At 35.8% G+C, this 25510-nt stretch overlaps 1 protein-coding gene across 1 annotated transcript in view; it reads left to right on the forward strand.

The window, feature by feature from the left end:
• Nucleotides 1–12460, forward strand: part of BMPR2 (bone morphogenetic protein receptor type 2) — a 145723-nt gene extending 133263 nt beyond the window's left edge. Inside the window, exons 11-13 of the mRNA XM_052661522.1 lie at nucleotides 6154–6326; nucleotides 9537–10816; nucleotides 12095–12460. Coding sequence (XP_052517482.1) covers nucleotides 6154–6326; nucleotides 9537–10816; nucleotides 12095–12345 — 1704 coding nt within the window. The 3' untranslated portion in view covers nucleotides 12346–12460. The remainder of the gene's footprint in view (nucleotides 1–6153; nucleotides 6327–9536; nucleotides 10817–12094) is intronic.
• The last annotated feature ends 13050 nt before the right edge of the window (nucleotides 12461–25510 follow it).

A 25510-nucleotide genomic window follows, 5' to 3' on the forward strand; every position in this document is an offset into this window, starting at 1 on the left:
TTTAGTGACTGAACTGAAGTGAACTGAATTTCGAACTTACTGCACATCATTAAGAAACTAATACAATGTCATTCAGCTTATTTATTCATTAACATTCACTAAATGAATCCTGTGTATTGTGTGCTTAATATAGAGAGCACTAGATACAGCCTCCACCTTTATAGAGCTCCCTCTTGTGTTAGATGAGAAAGTTAATGATTTTGACATAAATGCAGTCATCAAATGTTTTGATACGGGCTCTAGTCATATCAAATGACAATAGGGATATATTTTATTATATTGTCTACTGAAAAAGATCCAGATGCTGGGAAAGATTGAAGGCAGAAAGAGAAGGGGACCACAGAGGGTGAGATGGTTGGATAGCATCACCAACTCAGACAAGAGCTGGAGTAGGCTCTGGGAGTTGGTGGTGGACGGGGAGAACTGGCGTGCTGCAGTCCATGGGATCGCAAAGAATCAGACAAGACTGAGTGGCTGAACCGAACTGAACTGTATATTTCAGTTGGCTTTTCTTGCTGCTGTCGAGATTCTCTCTTCTTCTTTGGCTTTTTATAATTTGATTATAATGTGTCTCAGTATGGAACTCTCTTTGAGTTCATTGAGTTTCTTGGATGTGTAGATTCATTTCTTTTACTAAATTTGGAAAGTTATTGAATTATTATTTCTTGAAATATTCTTTCTCTATTTTTTCTTCTGGGGCTGTCACTCATTTTGTGTATTTTGATGTGATTAATGGTGCCTCACAAGTCTTTAAGCTCTATTCATTTTCTTCATTCTTTTTTTGTTTCTGCTTCTCAGACTAGGTAATTTTTATTTCCTGTCTTCATGTTTAGTAATTCTTTTTTCTCTTTGCTCAAAGCCTCAATTAACCAATCTGGTGAATTCTTCATTTAAGTGTTTTTACTTTTGACCTCCCAAGTGTCTTTTTAACTCCCTTCTATAATTTCTATCTCTTAATTGCTGTTCTCCATTTGTTGAGACGTTGTTTTCCCAGTTTCCTTTCATTCTTTATCCATGGTTTCTAGTTCTTTGAGCATATTTAAAGTCTTTGCCAGTAACTCCAATGTCTGTATTTCCTGAGGGACAGTTTCTGTTCCTTTCTTCATTCCTGTGAATGGGGCTTAGTTTCTTGTTTCTTCACATGCTTTATAGTTTTTTGTTTAAAATCACATGTTTTGGATATCATTATGGATGAAAAGGAAACAAAAAAGGATAAGACTCTCCAAGTCATTGCAGATTGGCTTTGTCTTGGGGCCCTTTGTTAACACTTTACTTCCTGCTAGTACTGAGCCAAGACTTCTCATTGGCTGAGCCAGTCAGCTCTGAAAGCTTGTGATCTTCTCTGAGCATGCATCCTGCCGTGAACTTGGGTGTGGATTTTTAGATTCTTCAGTATATGCAGAAGCTTTTCAATGCCCTCATTCCCCAAAGTTTCTCACACCCAGTTTTTCTTCCTTGACTTTCAGCATTTCTTTTGTGTGCCTCAACTATTATATTTCGCCCCAGGTTATAGCATTTGTTCTTTGGTCTTTCATTTTTTCCAAAGAATGTTCTGCACTTAGTCATAGCCACTTCCCTATGCTAAGAGAGTTCTGAGTTAGGCAGAACAAAGACAGGCCTATTGTATTGGATCTTCACGGGAAGACATGTCAAAACAGATAGCATAATTCCTTGGCTAGTTACTCAGCTCCCTCTGGGAACAGGTGCCTGTCTTGGGAAAAACGGACTGCCATCTTCATACTTGCCATCACTCCAGGGGCAGCACTAAATTAAAACACGACAGAGTTCTCCTAGCCTGTTTCAGTGGCCTTTCTCCTTCCATTTATGTTTTTAAGTTGGTTCCTATAAACATTTGACTAACATCCAGAGTTTCAGTAAAGTTGATTATGATATTTGCGAAGTTTTCAGTGCTTTTCCTCCCAAAGTTCCTTGCTCTGCTTTGTTTTGACTAATGTCCTCATAGAATGAATTAGGAAATAACCTCCCTTGTTTGATTTTCTGGAAGACTTGTGAAGACTTGGCATGATTATTTTTTTTTAATGTTTGGTTGAATTCATTCCTAAAGCCATCCAGACATGGAGGTTTTTTCATGGGAAAGTTTTAAAATACAAATTTACCCTCCAAATTGATGGCACTCCCAATAATAATATAGAAGTGCCTGTTTTCCCATCACTCACACTAGGTGGTATGAAATTTTGTCTTTGTTAATGTGTTCAGTTCAGTTCAGTCGCTCAGTTGTGTCCAACTCTTCGTGACTGCATGGACTGCAGCACACCAGGCTTCCCTGAGCTAGCTCAAATTCATGTCCGTTGAGTCAGTGATGCTCATCCTCTGTCATCCCCTTCTCCTGCCTTCAACCTTTCCCAGCATCAGGGTCTTTTCCAATGAGTCAGTTCTTCTCATCAGTTAATGTGTTAGGTAAAAATAAATCTTATTTTGATTTGTACCTAGTAAATAATAAAGGCAGTATTTGAAAACAGGATCTTGTTTAAGCTGGTACTAATACTACAAATTTGGAACTAATATTCTTAACTACTTCATTATACTACCTCAACATGGTGAATAAGGTTGAGCATTTTAGCATATTTTAAAGGTGTTTGTTTTTCTTACTTATATGCAGTTTATCTATATTCCTATATTTACTATCACTTTTTAAATGTCTTACTGGCAAGCATCACAGAAATAATTGATTCATCCAAGAAACAGCAAGAGATGCTGAAACCAATGGGTGAAAAGCTGAATGCAGAACAAGATATATACAGGAGCTTTGAGTACTCTCCCCCTCCCAAAACAGTGATTAATTATTAAAGGGAAAATGGAACTTTACAGGGAAGATACCTGGCAGACACCAACTTAGTCATGTGGTTAAGGTTAACTTCTCTAGTAATGGGACAAATAAAAAATTGTACGTGATAGGAAGAACAGTGGGAAGAACAGAAATGTCTCCTGTGATTTTCTGCCAAAGATGCAAACTTTGAATTTGATCAGGAGGAAATATCAGATAAATTGAGGAACATTTTCAAAAGTAACTGGGCTACTTTTAGGTCTACCTAGTCTTTTAAAATGTCAAGATCATGAAAGAAAAGAAAAGTACGCTTGAAATTATTTCAAAAGGAAAAGAAAAATTCCTCTGTTCGTAACTTAACAACCAGTTCATTTTTTTAAACCAATATTAAAATCTACTAAGGTAAGTATATAACTAGGTTTTAGAGGTATATTTATCATAAAAAGTTAGTTATAATTGATTCTTGAGTTATCTTAAAATCCAAGTCATTTTTAAATCCATTAAGTATAGTCTTTCCTCATTATTCACGAATTTCATATTTGGAATTCAGCTACTGGCCAAAGTGTGTTTGCAATCCCAAAATCAGTGGTCAGAACACTGTCCCAGTCATTTGTGTATGTGTGCAGAACAGTGAAAAATTTGAGTTCAGATGTACATGTCCCTAACTGAAGGTCTAATAAGGCTTTCATGTTTCATCTCTTGTATTGTAAAAAAGTATCTTTTTTGTAATGTATTCACTGCTGTATTTTTCGCATTTTTATTTTTGCATTTTTTGGTGATTTCACCATTTAAAATGGCCCTTAAGTATAACACTGAACTCTTATGTGATATTACTAAGCACAAGAAAGGTTTGCTACTCCTTATGAAGAAAGGAAAACATGTTCTAGATAAACTCCATTAGGGCATGAGGTGTAGTGCTATGATCATGAGTACAAGGTAATAAAGTGATTTTATGTATTTTTTTAACTTGCTTTTTTGTATTGGAGTGTAGCCGATTAACAACGTTGTGATAGTTTCAGGTGAACAGTGAAGGAACTCAGCCATACGTATACATAAACCCATTCTTCCTGAAACTCACCTCCTATTCAAGCTGCCACATAACATTGAACAGAGTTCCTTGTGCTCTATAGTAGGTCCATGTTGGTGATCCATTTTAAATACAGCAGTGTGTATAGGCAACCATAAGTCGTCTTCTAAGTCTGTGAATCTCTTTGTGTTTTGTAAGTTCATTTGTATCATCTCTTTTTGGATACCACATATAAAGGATGTCATACAGTATTTCTCCTTTTCTATCTGACTTAAACTTATATATTTTAAAAGGTGTCTTAAACAGAAACACAGGTAAAACAAGATTATTTATTGATCATTTGATGAAAATGTTATATTCAGAGACTCACAGGTTCCTAATCCTGTATTTCCTCTAGGATTAATGTTTCATCATTAATTCAGTACACAGCAACTTTATAGAACATGACTACTATCGATAACAGACTCAACCATACTTATAAACACCAAACTTTTACCTCAGGGAGATGATGCACTTGCTATTAAACGCAAGATTATCATTGTCTGTTCTTCCGGTTCTTCCATATCTTGAGAAATAGGTAGATTTTTATTGCTTAATGAAAAGATTATTAGTTGTTGTTTATGTCTGTTGTTCATATTTTAATTTTTACTCAATACAGCCTAGAACATACTTTTAAATAGATTTCAAAACTCAAAGTAAAGTTGAGTCTTAGAAGATATACTCTTTGATCTGTGTTCTGGGCAGGATTGGAGAATCAGCAGTACCGTACTGAGGCAGCCAACTCAGAAGAGCCAGGGGGAAATGGTATTAAGGGTGGGGCATGGTGCATGTACACAGTGAGCCTATATTCAGAAAGAACACTGTCATGTTGCCCAGACAAACCTAGACAGCATACTAAAAAGCAGAGACATTACTTTGCAAACATAGGTCCATTTAGTCAGAGCTATGGTTTTTCTAGTAGTCAGGTATGGATGTGAGAATTGGACCTTAAAGAAGGCTGAGCACCCCAAAATTGATGCTTTTGTGGACTGTGGTGTTGGAGAAGACTCTTGAGAATCCTTGGACTGCAAGGAGATCCAACCAGTCAATCCTAAAGGAAATAAATCCTGAATATTCATTGGAAGGACTGATGCTGAAGTTGAAGCGCCAATACTTTGGCCACCGGATACAAAGAGCTGACTCATTAGAAAAGATCCTGATCCTGGGAAATATTGAAGGCAGGAGGAGAAGGGGACAAGAGAAGACAAGATGGTTTGATGACATCATTGACTCAATGGACATGAATTTGAGCAAGTTCTGGGAGATGGTGAAGGACAGGGAACCCTGGTGTGCTGCAGGGGGTTGCAGAGAGTCGGATTCAACTGAGTGATTGAACAACAGCAACAACAGATGTTTCCCAGAGACTCAAGGTTCAAGTTGTTTACAGAACACAAATTATTAGGAAACATTAAAAATGTTACCAAGATTCCTCACAGGAATTTTTAGCTTAAAATAGTCTTGCCAGATAAAATACTTTGATTTATGAATTGGCGAGAATATACCTACTCTAAAAAATGGTGTGTCCAACTATCTGAAACTAAAATTAAGTAGTATCCTATATTTTTACTTGTTAAATCTGGCAATCCTGGCCGTACTATTTTGAAAGTGTTTTGAAGACACAAGAAATGTACTGGCAGGTAAAGAGCTTGACACCTAATAAAAAAATCAGAGTACAAGTGTGAATAAGAATTCTGGATGCCAGTCCATCAAAGTATATAAAGTCTTGCCTTTTAAAAGGGAGTTTGCACCAACTTTCTCCAATGGAACACTGCTGTTCATTGCCGATATATATGAATGTTACAGAATAGGACTGATTTTGATACTGCTAATGAAACTAGTTTAAATAACAAGAAAATGTCAGGCTTTTAAGATTTATGATTGGAATGAAGCACACTACTAGGAGTAAAGGAGGAAGAGCTTGCTTAGAGATTGAAGACAGTCTAGTGTCAAAATTTTTTTAACTCATTTTTGAAGTAGAATTAGTGGCTATTGATTGAAATAACAGTGCTGTGGATCCGCAACAACATAAACACATGGCATTGAAGATACATATGACTTAACTACAACTGCTTACTCTTGTGGATAATTCTTCAATGAGTTCAATTAAAATTTTCTTACTGTACTTGTTCCTCACCTTTTGAGAATATGGCCCTTTACAAATCTCTGATGTCTTAAGATATTTTATTATAGCTATGTAAAATATTGGTTAAATAAAATTAATTTTTTTCTTTCACCTCATGTTACTGAAAAAATTCAGTTATGTTTTGATAAGATACAGTGTTTGACATATACTTTATTACAGGCAGTGAGATCACTCAAGGAGACAATCGAAGACTGTTGGGACCAGGATGCAGAGGCTCGGCTTACTGCGCAGTGTGCTGAAGAGAGGATGGCTGAACTTATGATGATATGGGAAAGAAACAAGTCTGTGAGCCCAACAGTCAATCCAATGTCTACTGCTATGCAGAATGAGCGGTAAGACACTAAGGGTTTGGAATCCGTCTGTCAAAATTTAAGCCTGATACTAGAGGATAGAAAATAAATACTATTAAAACAGTCTAAGCATACAGTGATTAATTGGTGCAGTCTAATATCTTAACTTTTCTTTCAGTATTCCTGTTCTTTTTCTGAATATTCTTGTTTAGTGTAAGTGCAAGATGAAATCCATGGGTTTTTATATCTAACAATACAGTAAAAGATTAGTCTTTGTCTGTTAATGCACGAAGTTCGCTACAATAATAAAGTTTCATAGTTCCAAAAGTTTTATAAGCACTTCTGCATACTATTTTGTCTTGATTATACTTTGTGGTTATTATTTCTTTTTCCCCTGAATTTTGTTTGTTTAAAGCAGATAGAACCGTGAACTTGCATATGTATCTAACCATTGCTTCACTGGAACCTGGGGTTTCCAGACTCCCTGTCCAGTGGTCTTTCTTTATAGAATGCTGCTACTTTACCTGAAAGCAGTTCATAAGTCTTTTTGTCCCATCGTGAACTTTATGAGACATTTCTTAGAATTATGATATTTTTAAAATATCTTTATTAGAACTTCTTAGAAGGACTTTTAGAAAAAATTCTAAAACTTGAAACATTTCAGACCATGTAGTCTGTGTTTCTTCATTCTGTCTTATAGGATAAAGTCTTCCCACAAATTTTCATTTTATCTAAATAAAACATGTTAAAATTTTTCAGAGAAGCATTCAGAAAAGAAAGAGTAAGCATGGAAAATTGAGATAAAAAATAACTGAATTCTTGAATCATTTTCTTTGATATTTTCTGTTGTTCTAATTTTTAAGAAAGTTTGTGTTCTGAACTATGGATCTCACATTGGGTTTACACTGCTCGTGCTTGGACTGAATTACCCTCAGGGTATAAACCTTTATTTCTGTTAGTAATATATCAGCAAGTTAAGGAAGATAGAAATTAGCATTTCTGAATATAAACAGATACCTTGAAGATAGTCTTCTGCTTCCATCACCCCTTGTCTCTGTGTTTTCTGTGTGCTTTATAGTATGCTATTCATACCTCTCATAAGTCAGCTACTTTTACTTTAAGTGCTTTAACTTTCCTTAACTGGGAGGAGGAAATCCTTTTTTTTTTTCTTTTTTTTTTTTTGATGCTTTCCTTTGCTGTGGCCATTTTTGCCTCCTGAGCCATTCAGTTCTACCCTTTACATGCTGCTTTTCATGTCCTTTGACTTTGGAATTTTCCTTCAAATCATAATTCATCTCACATTCATTCTACGCTAGGGTTCATTGTATTGACTCTTTCCCTCCATCCCTCTTGTGCAATACAAAACCTTTTCTGTTCCTCCCCTTCCTGTCATTCCCCTCGTAACTTCAGCAGTTTTTCTTCATAGCACTTTTCTTTTAGTTGTTGCTTTTCACCTGTAATGCTGGTATCTGTTAATGTTCCCATTGTCTATATTTGATTGTTTATACTTGATTTTAAACTACCCTTCACTTTTATGTTATTTTCCTTTTCAGTTTTATTGAGATACAGTTGGCATGTAGCACTCTATAGATTTAACATGTGTAGAATGATCATTTGACTTACATACATAAATGATTATCACAATGTTTACTGAATATTCATCATTCTCATATAGATACAAAATTAAGGAAATAGGTAAAAAGTTTTTCCCCTTGTGATGAGAACTCTTAGGATTTACTCTGTTAACAGTTTTCATTTTATTTATTTATTTATTTTAAATTTTTTGGCCATGTCAAGCAATATGTGGGATCTTAGTTCCCCAACCAGGGATCAAACATGCATACCCTGCATTGGAAACTCAGAGTCTTAGCCACTGGGTCACCAGGGAACTCGGTCTTAACACCTTTCATATATAGCATAGAGCAGTGTTAATTGTTTGTATCCTATATATTAGATCCCTAGTACTTATTTATTTTACAACTGAACACTTGGACCTTTTGACTGCCTTCATCCCATTCCCCTTACCTGTTCCCCTCTGCCTGTGTTAAGCACGGATCTTATTGCTTTTTCTGTGAGTTTTTTAGAAAAATATAATTAACCTACAACATTATGTTAGTTTGTGTTATACAACATAGTGATTTGTTATTTCTGTACATTTCAAAATGATCACCAAGATAAGTCTAGTTATGGTATATCACCATACAAAGACATCACATAGTTATTTACTATATTCCCCACAGTGTGCATTTCATACCCATGACTCATTTATTCTGAAAGTAGAATTTTATACCTCTTCGTCTCCTTCACCTATTCCTTTTGTTCCCTCCAACCCCTTCTTCTCTGGCTACTGCCTGTGTCTTCTCTGTATCCCTGCCTGTGTTTCTGTTTAGTTTTGTTTGTTCATTTGTTTGGTTTTTTAGATTCAACATAAAAGTAAAATCATATAGTGTATTTGTTCACCTATCAGTGAACAATATCGGGTTGCTTAGATATCTTGGCCTGGCTTTTATTTTTTAAAACATAAATATATTACAGTATGCTGCCCAAGAACCATCATTCTCAAGATGTGATAGTGTAAAACCCTTGGTAAACTGGAAAACAGTTCTGAGTCTTAGATTTTATTTTAATTTTTTATTCTGAGTATCTCATTCTGCCTTATACTCTAGGCTTAAGGACTTCCATTGATATGGCTCAGTCTCTACCTAGGAAGATATGTTTCTTTGCTAGAATATGCCACTTAATGTAGCACTTTGGAACAGCCTAAAAGCTTGTGTTCTTTTTACCATTTGGAACTTAATTGGTAAAATATTTGTTGAGTAGCCACTGTGTATCTAGAATTACAGAAACACAAAAGACAAGTGTCTTGGTTCCTTCTTTCCTGGAAATTTATGTCTAACTGAGTAAATATATAATTCATAAAGACATATTTGCTAACATTACAAAACTATAGGGGAGATTTTTTAAATTAATAACTCTTATAAACTAAAATAGTGAACATCTATAAAAATCATATAGATCCCCATCAGTTTTCTGATAGGCTTAAATGGCATTAAACTAGCCTGTAGCAAATTATTAGTTAATATGTCAATACTGGATTAACATTTGGTTAGAATTTTTAAATAGCTTCAAGAATAACGTGGATTAGGGATAAAAGAGAAGGCAGTTTGTACTTTAAATATCAGAGTTGTTAAACTTGAAGAGTCACTTTGTCATAAATGTATTCTCAATGTGACACTTTTTTCTTTCTTTAAGCAACCTGTCACACAATAGGCGTGTGCCAAAGATTGGCCCTTATCCAGATTATTCTTCTTCCTCATACATTGAAGATTCTATCCATCACACTGACAGCATTGTGAAGAACATTTCCTCTGAGCATTCGATGTCCAGCACACCTTTGACTATAGGGGAAAAGAACCGAAACTCAATTAACTATGAACGGCAGCAAGCACAAGCTCGAATCCCCAGCCCTGAAACAAGCGTCACCAGCTTGTCTACCAACACCACAACCACAAATACCACTGGCCTCACTCCAAGTACCGGCATGACCACTATATCCGAGGTGCCATACCCAGATGAAACAAGTCTGCATGCCACCAATGTTTCACAGCCAGTCGGGCCAACCCCTGTCTGCTTACAACTGACCGAAGAAGACTTGGAGACCAACAAGCTGGACCCAAAAGAAGTTGATAAAAACCTCAAGGAAAGTTCTGATGAGAATCTCATGGAGCATTCTCTTAAACAATTCAGTGGGCCAGACCCACTGAGCAGTACCAGTTCTAGCTTGCTTTACCCACTTATAAAGCTTGCAGTTGAAGTGACTGGGCAGCAGGACTTCACACAGGCTGCAAATGGCCAAGCATGTTTAATTCCTGATGTCCCACCCACTCAGATCTATCCTCTCCCCAAGCAACAGAACCTTCCTAAGAGACCTACTAGTTTGCCTTTAAACACCAAAAATTCGACAAAGGAGCCCAGGCTGAAATTTGGCAGCAAGCACAAATCAAACTTGAAACAAGTAGAAACTGGAGTTGCCAAGATGAATACAATCAATGCGGCAGAACCTCATATAGTGACAGTCACTATGAATGGTGTGGCAGGTAGAAACCACAGCGTTAATTCCCATACTGCCACTACTCAGTATGCCAATGGGGTAGTACCATCTGGCCAGACAGCTAACACAGTGGCACACAGAGCCCAAGAAATGCTGCAGAATCAATTTATTGGTGAGGACACTCGGCTGAACATTAATTCCAGTCCTGATGAGCATGAACCTTTACTGAGACGAGAGCAGCAGGCTGGCCATGATGAAGGTGTTCTGGATCGTCTTGTGGACAGGAGAGAACGGCCCCTAGAAGGCGGGCGAACTAATTCCAACAACAACAACAGCAATCCATGTTCTGAGCAAGAAGTTCCCACACAGGGTGTTCCAAGCACAGTAGCAGACCCCGGACCATCAAAGCCTAGAAGAGCACAGAGGCCTAATTCTCTGGATCTTTCAGCCACCAATGTCCTTGATGGCAGCAGTTTGCAGTGTAAGTGGAGGGATTGTGTAAATGGAGGGATTTTGAGACCATTTAAATATACTTAGCTAGAAACAGATTATGTTTCAGCTAGCAATTATTTACTTTTACCACATTTGGTTGGATTTCAAAAGTAATTAGACATTTGTTTTTAAAAAGATTATTTTTTTGCTGATAATTGAAAAGTCAATGTCACAATAATCAGAATAATTACCAACTTAATGTGTATCTTATGTAGCTTCTGGCTTATAATGCAGCTCACATATTTGCTGTGCATAGTTGAGATTTTGTACTTTCTAGTTTAAAGCATCCGAGTAAAATGATACCAATACAACTTTAGAAGCACTTTGTTTATTATATACACATTTAGGCTTTATCAGACTAATCTTAATAAATCTGAACAGTGCAGAGAAAATTCAGAAAAGTCACTGTAAAGAAATTACAAAGTTATTCTTGGTTTTTCATGTCAGTTTTTTCAGGAGCTGTGTGCCTTTGGCATTGTGCTATGGGGCCCTTAGCCACTTACACAAATAACTTGATACTTGGTTTATGGCCCTGAGGGATTATAACACAAGACAGAAGAGCTCACTAAAATCTTCACTAAAGACAGGAGAGCTCACTGAAACAGTCATTATTGTACAAAATGATATTTCTTTTAGACTGATAGCAGTTACGAAGAAGTCACATTTTATGTTTGTTGTCAAAGACTACAAAATGGGCTAATGGGATTAGGTTGTCAAAAAATCAGTAGAATCTAGTCCCTTGCTTGAGTAGCTTGTATTGAAGAGTTGACATAAATTATAGCAAGGGTCTACATCTGTAAAATGTCTTTTGTCAGTTATGGGAAGGGGAAATTACTAGAAAATTTACACTCTCGTGTTTATGTCATTCTTCTGAAAAATAATTATATTCTAGGTGCCTGCTTTGATCATGAAATAGAAAGATTAAATGCATTTTGCCAAGTTAGGATTTCTACCAATAACCAAAGGATTTGAGAATATAGTTGAGAACTTGGAATTTTCTCCTCTGTTTTTGCTTTTTGAGGTTTTTCTGTATTTTCTTCCTTGCCTATGGAATAATTCAACCAATTATAGAAACATTGTGCTTAAAGAATCTCAAAAATAATTTGGTAAAGTTAGAAAAATACTATCTGGCATCATGAATTTCAAGAAACGTCTGGTAGCTTCTCCTGTAGACATTCATTTGATCTCTTTTCCATTTACGATCCTAATTTTCACTTTTTAGTAGTTTCTTTATGTATAGTTCATTTTTCTGCACTTTTATTTTCAGTAGGTGACTCAACACAAGATGGCAAATCAGGATCTGGTGAAAAGATCAAGAAACGAGTGAAAACTCCCTATTCTCTTAAGCGGTGGCGCCCCTCCACCTGGGTCATTTCCACTGAACCACTGGACTGTGAGGTCAACAACAATGGCAAAGACAGGGCAGTGCATTCCAAATCCAGCACCACTGTTTACCTTGCAGACGGAGGCACCGCCACGACGATGGTGTCTAAAGATATAGGGATGAACTGTCTGTGAAATGTTTTCAGACCTATGGAGTGAAATTATTTTTTGCATCATTTAAATGTGCAGAAGACATTAAAAGAAAAAACTGCTTTATCCTCCTGTCAGTACCCCCTCCTACCCCTGCAACAAGGACTTGCTTTAAATAGATTTCAGCTATGCAGAAAAATTTAGCTTATGCTTCCATATTTTTTAATTTTTTTTTTAAGTTTTGCACTTTTGTTTAGTCTCGCTAAAGTTATATTTGTCTGTTATGACCACAGAATTATATGTGTGTGTATCAAAAGTGGTCTCAAAATATTTTTTTAAGAAAAAAAAAAGCAGAAACAATGTATTGCTGATAATCAGTTTGGACCAGTTTCTAAAGGTCATTAAATCAGAAGCAAATTAAGACAGGTTTGACTGCAGTGGTGTCTGGTATCCATGTTTTATTTCTGGGCACAAGCTAGTTTGTATGTTGATACGTTCCTGAACGCATTATCTGTTGGACATTCTTTTCTCTGTGTTTTGTTTGGATGTGCAATAGTCTATAGGCCACAAATAAGCTTTCTCATAAGCTCTCTTCCTAACAGAGCACACATTCTTCCAAGATCTGAACATTTTCCTTCCCCACCCTCCATACTATTGGCAGGTAAGTTCTTTGACAGTGAGTTTTTGCACAAGAGAAAGCAGCTACCTGATTTCTTGCTTTCTCTCTCCTTATGGGGAATGCAGAAACATTGTCTCAAAGGGCTCTAAAGAAGGAACTACCAGAACCTAATTTGAAATGCCATTTCTTTTATCCTTCCAAATCCTAAACATTTCCTTCCGGGCATTTTAATAAACATACTTGGTTTCTGGTTTTGGAAGTTCGTAAGAGCACAGAACAAAGAGCAAGTCAAATATTAGCTGTTTTCCATTTTATTTTTTATATATATGTTCATGTTCCATATTCATTTATTTAAGAAGCACATTTTTATTAGAAAACTTACAGAGCTTTCCTTATGGAATTTTTAAGTAGGTAGATCATTAACACAATGTAGTATTATAGTCTTCATTCTCTGAATATGCTGTGTTTGACATAAGTAAAATTACATCCTGTTTAAAGTAACTTCAAAAGTAATTCATAGTTGTGAACCTGTAGTATCTTTTTTTATTTTTTTCCCAAACGAGGCCTGGTAACTTTATCTGGAAATTATTCCTTTTCCCATGACCTAGAACACTGTGTGGCAAAATCATTCAACTGGCATGCCAAGTCCCTGTGGAAGGAAGAATTGCTGCCAAACCTATCATTTTTGAGCAGACTGAGACTTACCTCTCTCTCTTCAAAACTGTGTTTCTTCACTAATCTTATTTTCATGGTTTTTCCATTTGCCAGTTTTTACATCATCTTTGATACATGAGCACCATTTTGTGATTTTACATTATATTAGAATGTACCTTTTAGTGATAACGTCATGTATATTCAGATCATGTGTTTTTTTTTAAAGCTTCCTTTGCTTCTTTCATTACTGATAATCGTCTCTAAAACAACCTCTGCATGTTTTTTCTTTTTAAATAAAGCACTTTATGTCAAATAAGGGACTTTTTTATAAGCACAAATTATTTTCTATCAATTTGCAAACAGTGAAGAGCTCACTTTTCCCCCCAGATTCTCAGATTACTTCATAGACTTTCAGTTCTAAGATTTCTCTGGAAATAAAAAGCTCACGGGAAAACACAAATTCCTGATTGAGATTTTTATCTCCTGAACAAAGTTTTCACTCTCAAATTCTTCTATCTGCATCACTTAGCTAAAGACAGACTCTATTTCTCAATTTGCTATCCAAAATGTGTATGACTTACTTGTGTCTATAAGCCTTCTTTTGTTTGCCATCTATTGTGATCTTATGAAGAGAGATGTCACAGTGCTTAACCCTTTATTCAGCTGGATTGCTGAACACAGTTTTGAAATCTTAGAAATGACATTATTTTGCTAGTGCCCGAGATTTCCACCTTTTGTATTTTATTGGCCCTTCTATTCATTCAGACCCTTAATATATTTTTCAGTCATCTGGCATAAAAATTTCTCATTTATTTTTTTATCTATGTAATGATTTATTTATATCTTTTCCTGTAAAATTTCCCTTGGTTCTCTTAATTTTAAATGTCTTCCAACTGAACTTCAGGATATTATTTTTAAGTAATTGTAGAACATCTTTGAGTCAAAATAAATTATATTTCTTCTTCAATTGGAAGCATCAAAGATAAATGACCATTTGAGGTCTAACTGATCTTTTCCAGACAGAAGAAGAGTTGCCTTACATTCTACTACACTGTGTTTGGGCCAGTTGATTGTAAGTTTTTCAGGACTTTTTGGTATTTAATAGTAAAATGCTCTCAAAAATTGGTATACCAAATTAAAAGAACTCCTTATAGTCTCCCATTTTATGCAAGCATGCTTAAAACAAATAATTTTCTTTCTCTTTTATTAGCAGACTCTTGGTAAAGTAGGAGAAATAGAGAGTATAGATCATTTTAATTTATCTCAGACTGATTTAGAATCTGTTTGCAAATATACAAGCAAGCAAAATTACATAAAATACTAATTTGCAAACTAATAATAAATATCTTAAATCTAATATTTAAATGTATTCAAAAATTTTTGCATGTAGAAAAGCATTTGGGCTCCTTTGAATAAGAGGCCATTCATTTAGTGAAAAAAATACTAAAATTCAACCTTAAAAGTATTATAACCTTAAAAGCATCATAATAGGTAATCAAAATAATTCCCTTAACTATCATAACTGTATATCAGAACTAAGTCTTTGAAAGAACTTAATTTGAATTGAATGTAGACAAAATGATTTAATGATAGTTCCTAAAAAGTTCCCTCTTTTTAAATGCGTAGTTGAGGGGAAAACAAATACTGGTGTAAAAAGTTATGGGAAGGCAAAGGAGTAAATACAAATAGTAATTGGCCATTTATTACATACTGAATGCTGCTATATAAATACATTATCTCTTTGATTCCTCATGACAACCATACGAGGATTATGGTTAACATTCCCATTTTACAGTAGGGGAAGTTGAAGCTAAGAGAAGCTAACTAGTTTGCCTGAGGTCTATACCTTGTAATTGACAAAGCTGTGATTTTTTAACCTAGGCTTGCTCTCTTCACATCTCTTTCATCCACACCACACTGCCTACACGCTGTATGACAGAATGCATGACAGACTAACATTTTGTAAGAAATTTAGTCATTTAACTCCAGCACAATTGTGGCTTGAATATAAGCCAAACCAGATACCTTAATGGCTTTAGAGTTAGGAAAACATAAGAAGGTGTACGGACATGTCTGTGGTGTTTGTTGCTTGAGAAATAGTTACTAATTCAAGACAAAATTCAATCCCACATGTGCCGTCATGAATCTTAAAATCATTTAACTTCTCTTCACTCCCGACATCCTTATATTCCAAAACTAAATGGGAAAGGCAAAGGTGAATTGTGGGAACAGAGACCTTTTCCTGAACTGATTCCATTCTTGATGCGGTGGAATTAATTTAATGTGTCCCATCAGTCCTTGCACTTCATTTTGAAAATTTCTACTTTTAATGACTTTAGAAAATTTTACTAATCCAGAGAACTAATAGAAGAGGCTATAGGAAGAATAGAAGGAAAATACTGTTTTTATAAAGCAATTTGTATAGCCTTCTTAGGTGTATCCACTCACTCTGGAAAACGTGTTGGTTCTGAATGTGACAATAATTAAATAAAGGTAGGAACACTCAAATAAGTATGTGTTTCAATGGGAATTATCACAAAATTTGGCAAGTATGTTTATTTAAAATATTTTCCATCCTGGCTTCTAAAGCCAAATGAAATTCAACAAACTTGTTTTTTCTTATTTATACAAATAAATATTTCATTGGAGGTAATTAGCTCCTAGAATGTGAATTACATTCTATTTCTATACAACCTTTTATAAATTTATGTTAAACTTACTACCAGTTGTATGCAGGCTATTACATATCAATAACTATTCACAGATTGCTATATATATTACTCTATCTTCCAAGCTAACTTCTTAAACAATACACACATGCTGGTTGATTATCTAGATCAGTTATCCTAGAAATTATGTAATCCTCCCATAGACACCCCAGGAGTCTTTCAGAGTAAGATTTTTCTAAATATTCATATCTTTTACTGTCAGTTTGCTCATCAGCAAATAAAAGTTCATTTTAACTTTTAGATTCTGAACTATGTAAACTTTAGCCAAAACTACCTTGTGTGATCCACTCCTAGATGATAATCCTTGATTAAGTAAATCTGGCAAATCACTATTTGAACTAGTTTACAAATATTATCAAAAGTAGGCTTTTCTATAGGTTCCCTGATAAACATACAAAAAAACAGGAAATCCCAGGATGGTTTCTGTCTTGCTCTGTCCCTTGGTTATCTGACTTGCAGTCTTCTGTGTCTGGAAGGTTTTCCTCACATTCATTCTGCTTCCCTCCTGTTTAATTTTGTATCTGTTTCTCTTAACCAGCAGAAAAAATAAAAAGGAGAGTGACCAACTGGTCGTCATCTCCAACATTTGTTATTCAGTATGCTTCAAGCTTCTCGACACTTAAGTCTCAGTTCTTCACACAAAATTTATTTTGTTCCTTTACCATTTTCTCAGTTTTTACTATTTTTATACCTACTTATATTTAGAACACCTAAAATTATGCTTTGTTATATTCAAGTTCATTACTCCATTTATGGTTTAAAAGCGTAGAATTGAGAATTAAGATGTTTCCATTTGATAGTAGATCTAACCATCAGATTGTCAGCAAATCAGCACTTCAGTTTATATTATCTAACTTTTTTTTTATCAAATTGTGGAGTTCTGTGATTTTATACAATAGTTTATAACTAAAAAGCCATGCATACAGAATTGTATATCACTTTATTGTTATTTTTAACCTATATTGCAGCAGGCTTAGCATTATGATTGAGCCACAACATTTTACATATTTCTTTGCATCAAATATTAAACACAAAATGCAAGATTAACTTTTGAAAGCAAACCCTACAACAATCAAGTATTATCTACAAACTTTTTTGCAGACCACTTTTGAAATACTTGTCATTGTTTTGCAACATAGACTGGACTATAACAACTTTCATTTAACTTTTAAGTGACTGGTTAAAATTGAGTGTTGTACATATAAAGAAAAGGTTTATCTCATGGCTGGTAACATTTGAAAAGTAAATATTTAAGAATTTATGCTGTGTATTAAAATTATGCCCCAAATAAATATATGTTGAAAATTCTGATTCCGTTATTGCTATGATATCCATCGTGTTACTATTAAATGTTATAAAATTAATTTTTTAAACTTAATTTGAGACCCAGATTGATTTTAAAATCTGGGTTAGAGACAAAGAATCTTATCACCGATTAGCATGTCCAGTTTATGACAATATTTAAGCAAATTACTGTATTTTAAACTGCAACTTGTTTTTGTCATTAATGTTTTAAAAGGCAACATGTAGGTTTTTTCCATTTTATTTGTACTTTAAGATTTCAAATCCATCTTCCTGTTTTAGACTCACTCTGTAGACATAATATTGCTTAAAAACTCAGGGTCCCTTTCATCCCTTTGCACATTGAAAAACTTCAATTGATAGCAAACAAGCAATTAGATACAGTTGAATATTTAAATTTTTGTTACACACAGAGTTCATTTAATGTTTCATCTTATGATTTGACTTGACTTACATAGATACCAGATTTCATTAATCATAAAACTTACCCAGTTTTATAATTACAGAATAGAGGGAAATGACTCAACTAATTCGCTACATGTTGCAGCATATGTAGGCCTTAGAGTTGAAGCACAGTCTCCAACTCGTTTCTGTTCTTTGGTTAAATAGTTAAACATGAGACAGTTCATTTCATTTCATTTTTTAATGGGGGAATTTGGTAAAGTAGTTCCTCAGAAACAAAATTTTTCAAGAGGTAATTTAACATTATTAAACTGTCTTCAAAAGTGAACTAGTGAGTTTATAGCTTTAGTAATAGCTTGGATGGTTTTGAGAAGGTAACCTACGGTAACCTATTTATCACATCATCACATCCAAATAGAATTTTTCTTCCAGACAAGTTCAAGCTCCAAATTAGTAAGCTGTACATTTAAAATCCTTGCAGTGACGTTACTTGTAACAAGTCTCTTGTCTCAGGCTCTCCACCTTATTGCCAACCCTCTGAAGTGTGATAGGGAAACACATTTTTAAAGCTTAACAGTAACAAAACTGAAATACTAATAAAAGATGAACTTCAAAAATAAGTCCTGGTTTAATGCTAAATCGCTTGGAGTCTGTGGCTTTTCTTTTTCTGGTCACGTTTATTTATTTAAGCAGTTTTTGTATGCCTTGTCATGTTTCCATAGAGATCATATTGTGTAAGTGTTTGTATAAGCTGGAATCATCCTTAATTTTCTGTTGATAATTTTTCAGATGAAGATAAGTGGATAATTGTAAAATACACTAACTCTTAGGGTGTTGTAGTAGCTGAAACATGGAAATGTGTAGCCACTGTGCTTTTTCTAAATGGACAGGAGAAACATAAGCTACAGAGTATTCATTTCTGAGGATGCTTTTCTCTAATGAGAAAGGCTGAAAAATATTGGCAATTCCTCAGAACCCTCTTTCTTGTTAACGGGTATCTCTTGTTGGTGTGTTTTGCTCTTACATTACCAATAGAATATCATATATGAATTTATGAATAATTGCTTTCAGTTATTTTGCTTTTGTATAAGCCGTCTGAGACCTTGCTATGCTGTATAAGTTGTGTTTGATGGATCGGTGTGAGTATGAAATAAAGCAAATCACTTTTCTTTTGTATTATCTATGGATGCCACTATGAAAGCTGACATTAAGCCACTAAAGAGTTTTCTATGAATAATTGTAAGTAAATGCTTTGATATATATAAACCTAAGTAAAAAGATTGTATTGATACAGAGACATTCGAGAAGGAGATTTTAAGGGAGTTCTTTAGGTTTAAAAAAAGGCTTGCTGTAAAATGGTGCATTATTCCATTTATTAAAGATCATATTAATGACAACAGTGATTGTATCTTGATTTTATGAGGTTATCAGCAAATATGATTGTTAGTATGATATTTTAGGTATTTTGCATCAGAATAGCAATTGTTTCGTATAGTATGACTTTCATTACTCAATATGATACATCAAAAAAAATCAACTAACATTAGAATAATAGTTGCACGCTCACTGTATGCCAGGTATGGTGTTACTTATTTTATGTATGTTGGTAATTCTTAGAGCAGTTCTACAAAATGCATATTACTATTTCCATTTTATATAAAAAATGACTCAGAGAAGTCAAACACCTTGCCTAAAGCCACAGGCCTTGTAAAGATGAGATTCTAATGTATTTTCCATTTTGCTTTTAACTATGTAGTTTTCAGTTTCTGCTTATAGGAAGAGAAACTCAAAATTAAAAATGGAAATCACCTAGTAGCTCAGTAGAGTACCCAGGAACATAACATGAAGCAATTTGAGATTACTGAAAAGTTACCAAAACAACTATCTTTATTGGCCTGACAATGCAGTTGTGCTTCACAGCATCAAATAATCTTTTCAGTTAGACCTTTGTATTTTTAGAAGGAACTTTTGCTTGAGAAGCATGGTCTACTCCCATTTGCTCTGTTGTTACCTTAAAAAATATTGTAGGCGATAAGAGGTGTGGGGTATCTTTTTGCTTTTGACTCACATGCCCAACCTTAACAATATAATGTTACAGGGTATCATTGCAATTCTCTGTAAAACCCACTATGTAATATTCAAGATGATTAACTTAATGTCCCTAAAGAAAATATGACCTGGGGAAAATGTATAGTAATGAACTGCTGAACCTTTAGTAACGACTAGCCACAAGTAAAATTACTCTCATTTACATCTACACCTGTGTGATTCATCTTCCCAGTTTATATACTTCTCTGCAAAGGGCAAACTTAGATAGTGACTAATCTTTTTTTATCCTCTCGTGCTGTACTCAGTTGCTAAGTCGTGTCCGACTCTTTGTGACCCCATGGACTGTAGACAGCCGTGCTCCTCTGTCCATGAGATTTTTCAGGCAAGGAACCTGAAGCAGGTTGCCATTTCCTCCTCCAGGGTGTGTCTTCCCAACCCAGGGATCAAACCCACATCTCATGCGTTGGCAGGTGGATTCATTACCACTGCACTGCCTGGTGTCTTTGAAATTTAAGGCCAAATTCCATATTAGGGCGGCCTTTATTTTATTGGTATAATGTAAATAATATATTCACTTTCTTAAAATTGAATCATTATTGTGTACTGAGTGTGACATGATTCCTGCCCCCCAGGAGCTGAAGCCATCTTGAGGAGAGAAGGCTCATCCAAAAATGGTGACATCAAGGAAGATGACATGTAAGTACCCAAATAGTGATAAACTACATGTTCAATATGTGTTTGAAGAGTTAGGGAAGACTTCAATGAGGGAATGATTATTGAGCTGGGTCTTGACAAATGGGATTTCAATATGGAAAATGAAGGCATAATACTTGAAGTGACCAGAAATAAAGGAGCCTAGAAGATGGATATAAAGCAGAACATATAGAACAAAACAGACATTAAGACTTTGGAAAGCCAGGTTTTGGCCTTGCTGTCATAGACAATAGGGAGGTTGAAGTTTCTTAGGTAGGAAAGGCCTAGAAGTAATTTGGAGAAGTTTAGAGTCACAGATGGGCAGGATAAAGTAAAGGAGGGTGGTTGGACTGAGGGCATGAGAGGAACTTAAAGCCAAATGCGATTTCAGTTATCAGTAAGTTCCTTTTTTGAAGGGTCATCAAACTTTTTTTTTGACACCTGTTGTGTTGCAAACACTGTTCAGTTGCTCGGTCGTGTCCGACTGTTTGCGACCCCATGAATCACAGCACGCCAGGCCTCCCTGTCCATCACCAACTCCCAGAGTTCACTCATACTCACGTCCATCGAGTCAGTGATGCCATCCAGCCATCTCATCCTCTGTCATCCCCTTCTCCTGCCCCCAATCCCTCCCAGCATCAGTCATTTCCAATGAGTCAACTCTTCACATGAGGTGGTCTAAGTACTGGAGTTTCAGCTTTAGCATTATTCCTTCCAAAGAAATCCCAGGGCTGATCTCCTTCAGAATGGACTGGTTGGATCTCCTTGCAGTCCAAGGGACTCTCAAGAGTCTTCTCCAACACCACAGTTCAAAAGCATCAATTCTTCAGCGCTCAGCCTTCTTCACAGTCCAGCTCTCACATCCATACATGACCACTGGAAAAACCATAGCCTTGACTAGACGGACCTTAGTCGGCAAAGTAATGTCTTTGCTTTTGAATATGCTATCTAAGTTGGTCATAACTTTTCTTCCAAGGAGTAAGTGTCTTTTAATTTCATGGCTGCAATCACCATCTGCAGTGATTTTGGAGCCCCAAAAAATAAAGTCTGACACTGTTTCCACTGTTTCCCCATCTATTTCCCATGAAGTGATGGGACTGGATGCCATGATCTTCGTTTTCTGAATGTTGAGCTTTAAGCCAACTTTTTCACTCTCCTCTTTCACTTTCATCAAGAGGCTTTTTAGCTCCTCTTCACTTTCTGCCATAAGGGTGCTGTTATCTGCATATCTGAGGTTATTGATATTTCTCCCGGCAATCTTGATTCCAGCTTGTGTTTCTTCCAGTCCAGCGTTTCTCATGATGTACTCTGCATAGAAGTTAAAAAAGCAGGGTGATAATATACAGCCTTGATGTACTCCTTTTCCTATTTGGAACCAGTCTGTTGTTCCATGTCCAATTCTAACTGTTGCTTCCTCGCCTGCATACAGATTCCTCGAGAGGCAGGTCAGGTGGTCTCGTATTCCCATCTCTTTCAGAATTTTCCACAGTTTATTGTAATCCACACAGTCAAGGGCTTTGGCATAGTCAATAAAGCAGAGATAGATGTTTTTCTGGAATTCTCTTGCTTTTTCCATGATCTAGCAGATGTTGGCAATTTGATCTCTGGTTCCTCTGCCTTTTCGAAAACCAGCTTGAACATCAGGAAGTTCATGGTTCACATATTGCTGAAGCCTGTCTTGGAGAATTTTGAACATTACTAGCGTGTGAGATGAGTGCAATTGTGTGGTAGTTTGAGCATTCTTTGGCATTGCCTTTCTTTGGGATTGGAATGAAAACACCTTTTCCAGTCCTGTGGCCACTGCTGAATTTTCCAAATTTGCTGGCATATTGAGTGCAGCACTTTCATAGCATCATCTTTCGGGATTTGAAATAGCTCCACTGGAATTCCATCACCGCCACTAGCTTTGTTCGTAGTGCTGCTTTCTAAGGCCCACTTGACTTCACATTCTAGAATGTCTGGCTCTAGATGAGTGATCACACCATCGTGATCATCCGGGTCGTGAAGATCTTTTTTGTACAGTTCTGTGTATTCTTGCCATCTCTTTTTAATATCTTCTGCTTCTGTTAGGTCCATACCATTTCTGTCCTTTATCGAGCCCATCCTTGCATGAAATGTTCCCTTGGTATCTCTAATTTTCTTGAAGAGATTGCTTGTTCTTTTCCTCTATTTCTTTGCATTGATCGCTGAAGAAGGCTTTCTTATCTCTTCTTGCAAACACTATAGTAGGAGATAAAAGACACAGCCCACCCTCAAAGTAGACTTGAAGAAAATTATAGTGGAGATTGTAAGTACTATGATGGAGTGAAAACTAGGGATATTACGGATGCACATACGGCAAGGAAGGCTAATCCAGTCTTACTGAGTCAGAATTTCTCCTTTTGAGATTACTGATTGTCTTAAAATGTAAGGAATTAGTTAAGAGATGAGCAATGACCTAAGCAGAAGTTGTAACATCCACAAAGCCCTAGAGGCTGGAAAGGGTGGAGCTTTTTCTTGTTAGATGGGGTGTAGAGTTTGGAATGCTAGCTGAAAGTGTGGAAAGAGATGACCCAAACAGGACTAGGACACAGAATGCTAGCATACTATACTGAGAGTTTGGACCTATCTGGAAACCAGTGGAAAAATTCAAGCAGAAAAGGTTCAAATTAGATAGCTCAGCTGGTAGTATAAAGCATGGATTGAGAGGAAGGGAGTGAAGTATAGTGGAGTATGGAGACTAGTAGAGTTGAGTATGAAGACTCACTCTTGAGAGAATATGAGAGCCTGATCCAAGGCTGAGTCAGTGATGGTAGGGAAGAGGAAGCAGATTGGGTCAGGATTAAAAAGGAATCTCAGGGAATACACAGCTAACAGAGGAGACTACATTTATAGGTTTTAAAATAGACATTTTTGACATCATGTGTTCAAATTTTTGTTTCAAAAAATATATGCAGATTCCTTTCACCTATTTTCTGTAGAAACACTTCAAGTACAGGGCCTTCCCAAAGTAAGTCACACACAAGTTTCTATTTTTTTGACTGTGTGCCTTATTACACCACCTTGTTGACAAATTATTGTACTGGGATATTTTGGGGGTTACCCTGCCCCATAAAAAGAGTATCAAAAGCCGCCTTAAACTATGGCTGCTATTGTTTTCTCCAAACAAAAAGATATCCTAAAGTGGTGGGTGGTGGGAAGATACTGCAGAGATTGTGTTGATTGTAGTTACATGATCTTCCAAGGAGAGCTGCTCTTCTCTTGCCTGGTGCTTCCCTTTCCCATCACGTCCTCAGGCAGCTTAACTTCTCAACACTGGAGCTCTTCCTTTCTTCTCTATTTAATATGAAAGGAAGGTAGAAAACCCAGAAACTTTCCTATCCAAGGAAACAAACACCCAAATGGGTGTTTGTCTTTTGTAATTGTGATAAATAAGACATGTAAGAGGGAAGTTTTCCTTTGCTTAGCAACCTTTCCACAAATGGAACCCATACTCAGTGTAAGATGTCAGAGAAAAGATGACATGTAAAGAAATGTATGTAGGAAAGTAAGCTATTTTCTTTTAAATGTCATGCAGAACTTCAGAACTACCTGGGTTTTTTAAAGCAATAATGTAAGCAAACAAATACATTTATTAAACTTGCTTCTCTGTGACACTGGTGATGCCCTCTGTAAGTCACATCTTCTCACATTTAGAAAAGTAAAAAAAGTAATTGAGAAAATTCTGAAATAAAACCTCTTACATCTCTGTCTCCTCCTAACACCCACTGCACCTTCTTAACTAAGTTCTAAAACTCCTTTGTGAGCTGTTTTGATAGGTCTTAAGTCTTCCTTTTTTAAATTTTCTCCCTTCTCCAAGCAATTCTATACTCTGCTGCCAGTCATCCTGTCAGTACCCTTATCAGGTTGCCATTGGCTCATTCTCCTCGACCTGAAATTCTAAATTGTCTACAATGCATCAGCCAATTCCTTTCCAGCCTTACCTTCCACCACTCGATTCCATCTATAGTCTATAGCTGCTTGTTGTTCATCTCCTTACTGGATTTCTATCTTTTTACTTTGAGGGAGCCTTATCAATTTTTTCTGTCTCTGAAGTTCCAATTTTAATTGATTGATATGCTGATACTTGGCATGCTGCACTCCGTGGGGTCACAAAGAGTCGGACATGACTGAGCAACTGAACTGAACTGATGCTGATACCAATATCATACACAAAAATAAACTCAAAATGGATTAAAAACCTAAATGTAAGACTGGATACTATAAAACTTTTAGAGGAGATTATAGGCGGAACACTCTGATGAATCATAGCAAGATCTTTTGCGATCCACCACCTGGAGTGATGAAAATTAAAATAGTTTTAAAAATATTTTATACTCTCACCTAACTTCTATTAATCAGACTTCTTAGTCCACCTGAGTTCTCTGTGTGATTGAACTGCATTCTGTAAGTTATTTCGTGAGATTCATGGCACACCTTTGAGGTTAAAATTGACCAAAATGATAAGCACTGAGAGAACATGTGGATGTGCTTTATTTTAAGCATGCTTAAGTACAGAGAGATGTTAAAGGTGTTTAAGATATATAAGTACAGAGAGTTTTAAGTAAATGAATACCAGTATTGCCTATAAAACTACATTCAGCAGGCATGGTTCTAGAAAAAGTGAGTTAGAGTAAGTGGGTGTGGGAAATAGGTCCTTCAGTTAAATGCTTTTATCTTTTTGCTTTTTATGATAAGAGTCTTTTTCTCTTTACTTTTTCAGTCATGTTAATAAAATAATAAA

The sequence above is a fragment of the Budorcas taxicolor genome, chromosome 2 (assembly GCF_023091745.1).
Source record: "Budorcas taxicolor isolate Tak-1 chromosome 2, Takin1.1, whole genome shotgun sequence".
NCBI lineage: Eukaryota > Metazoa > Chordata > Mammalia > Artiodactyla > Bovidae > Budorcas > Budorcas taxicolor.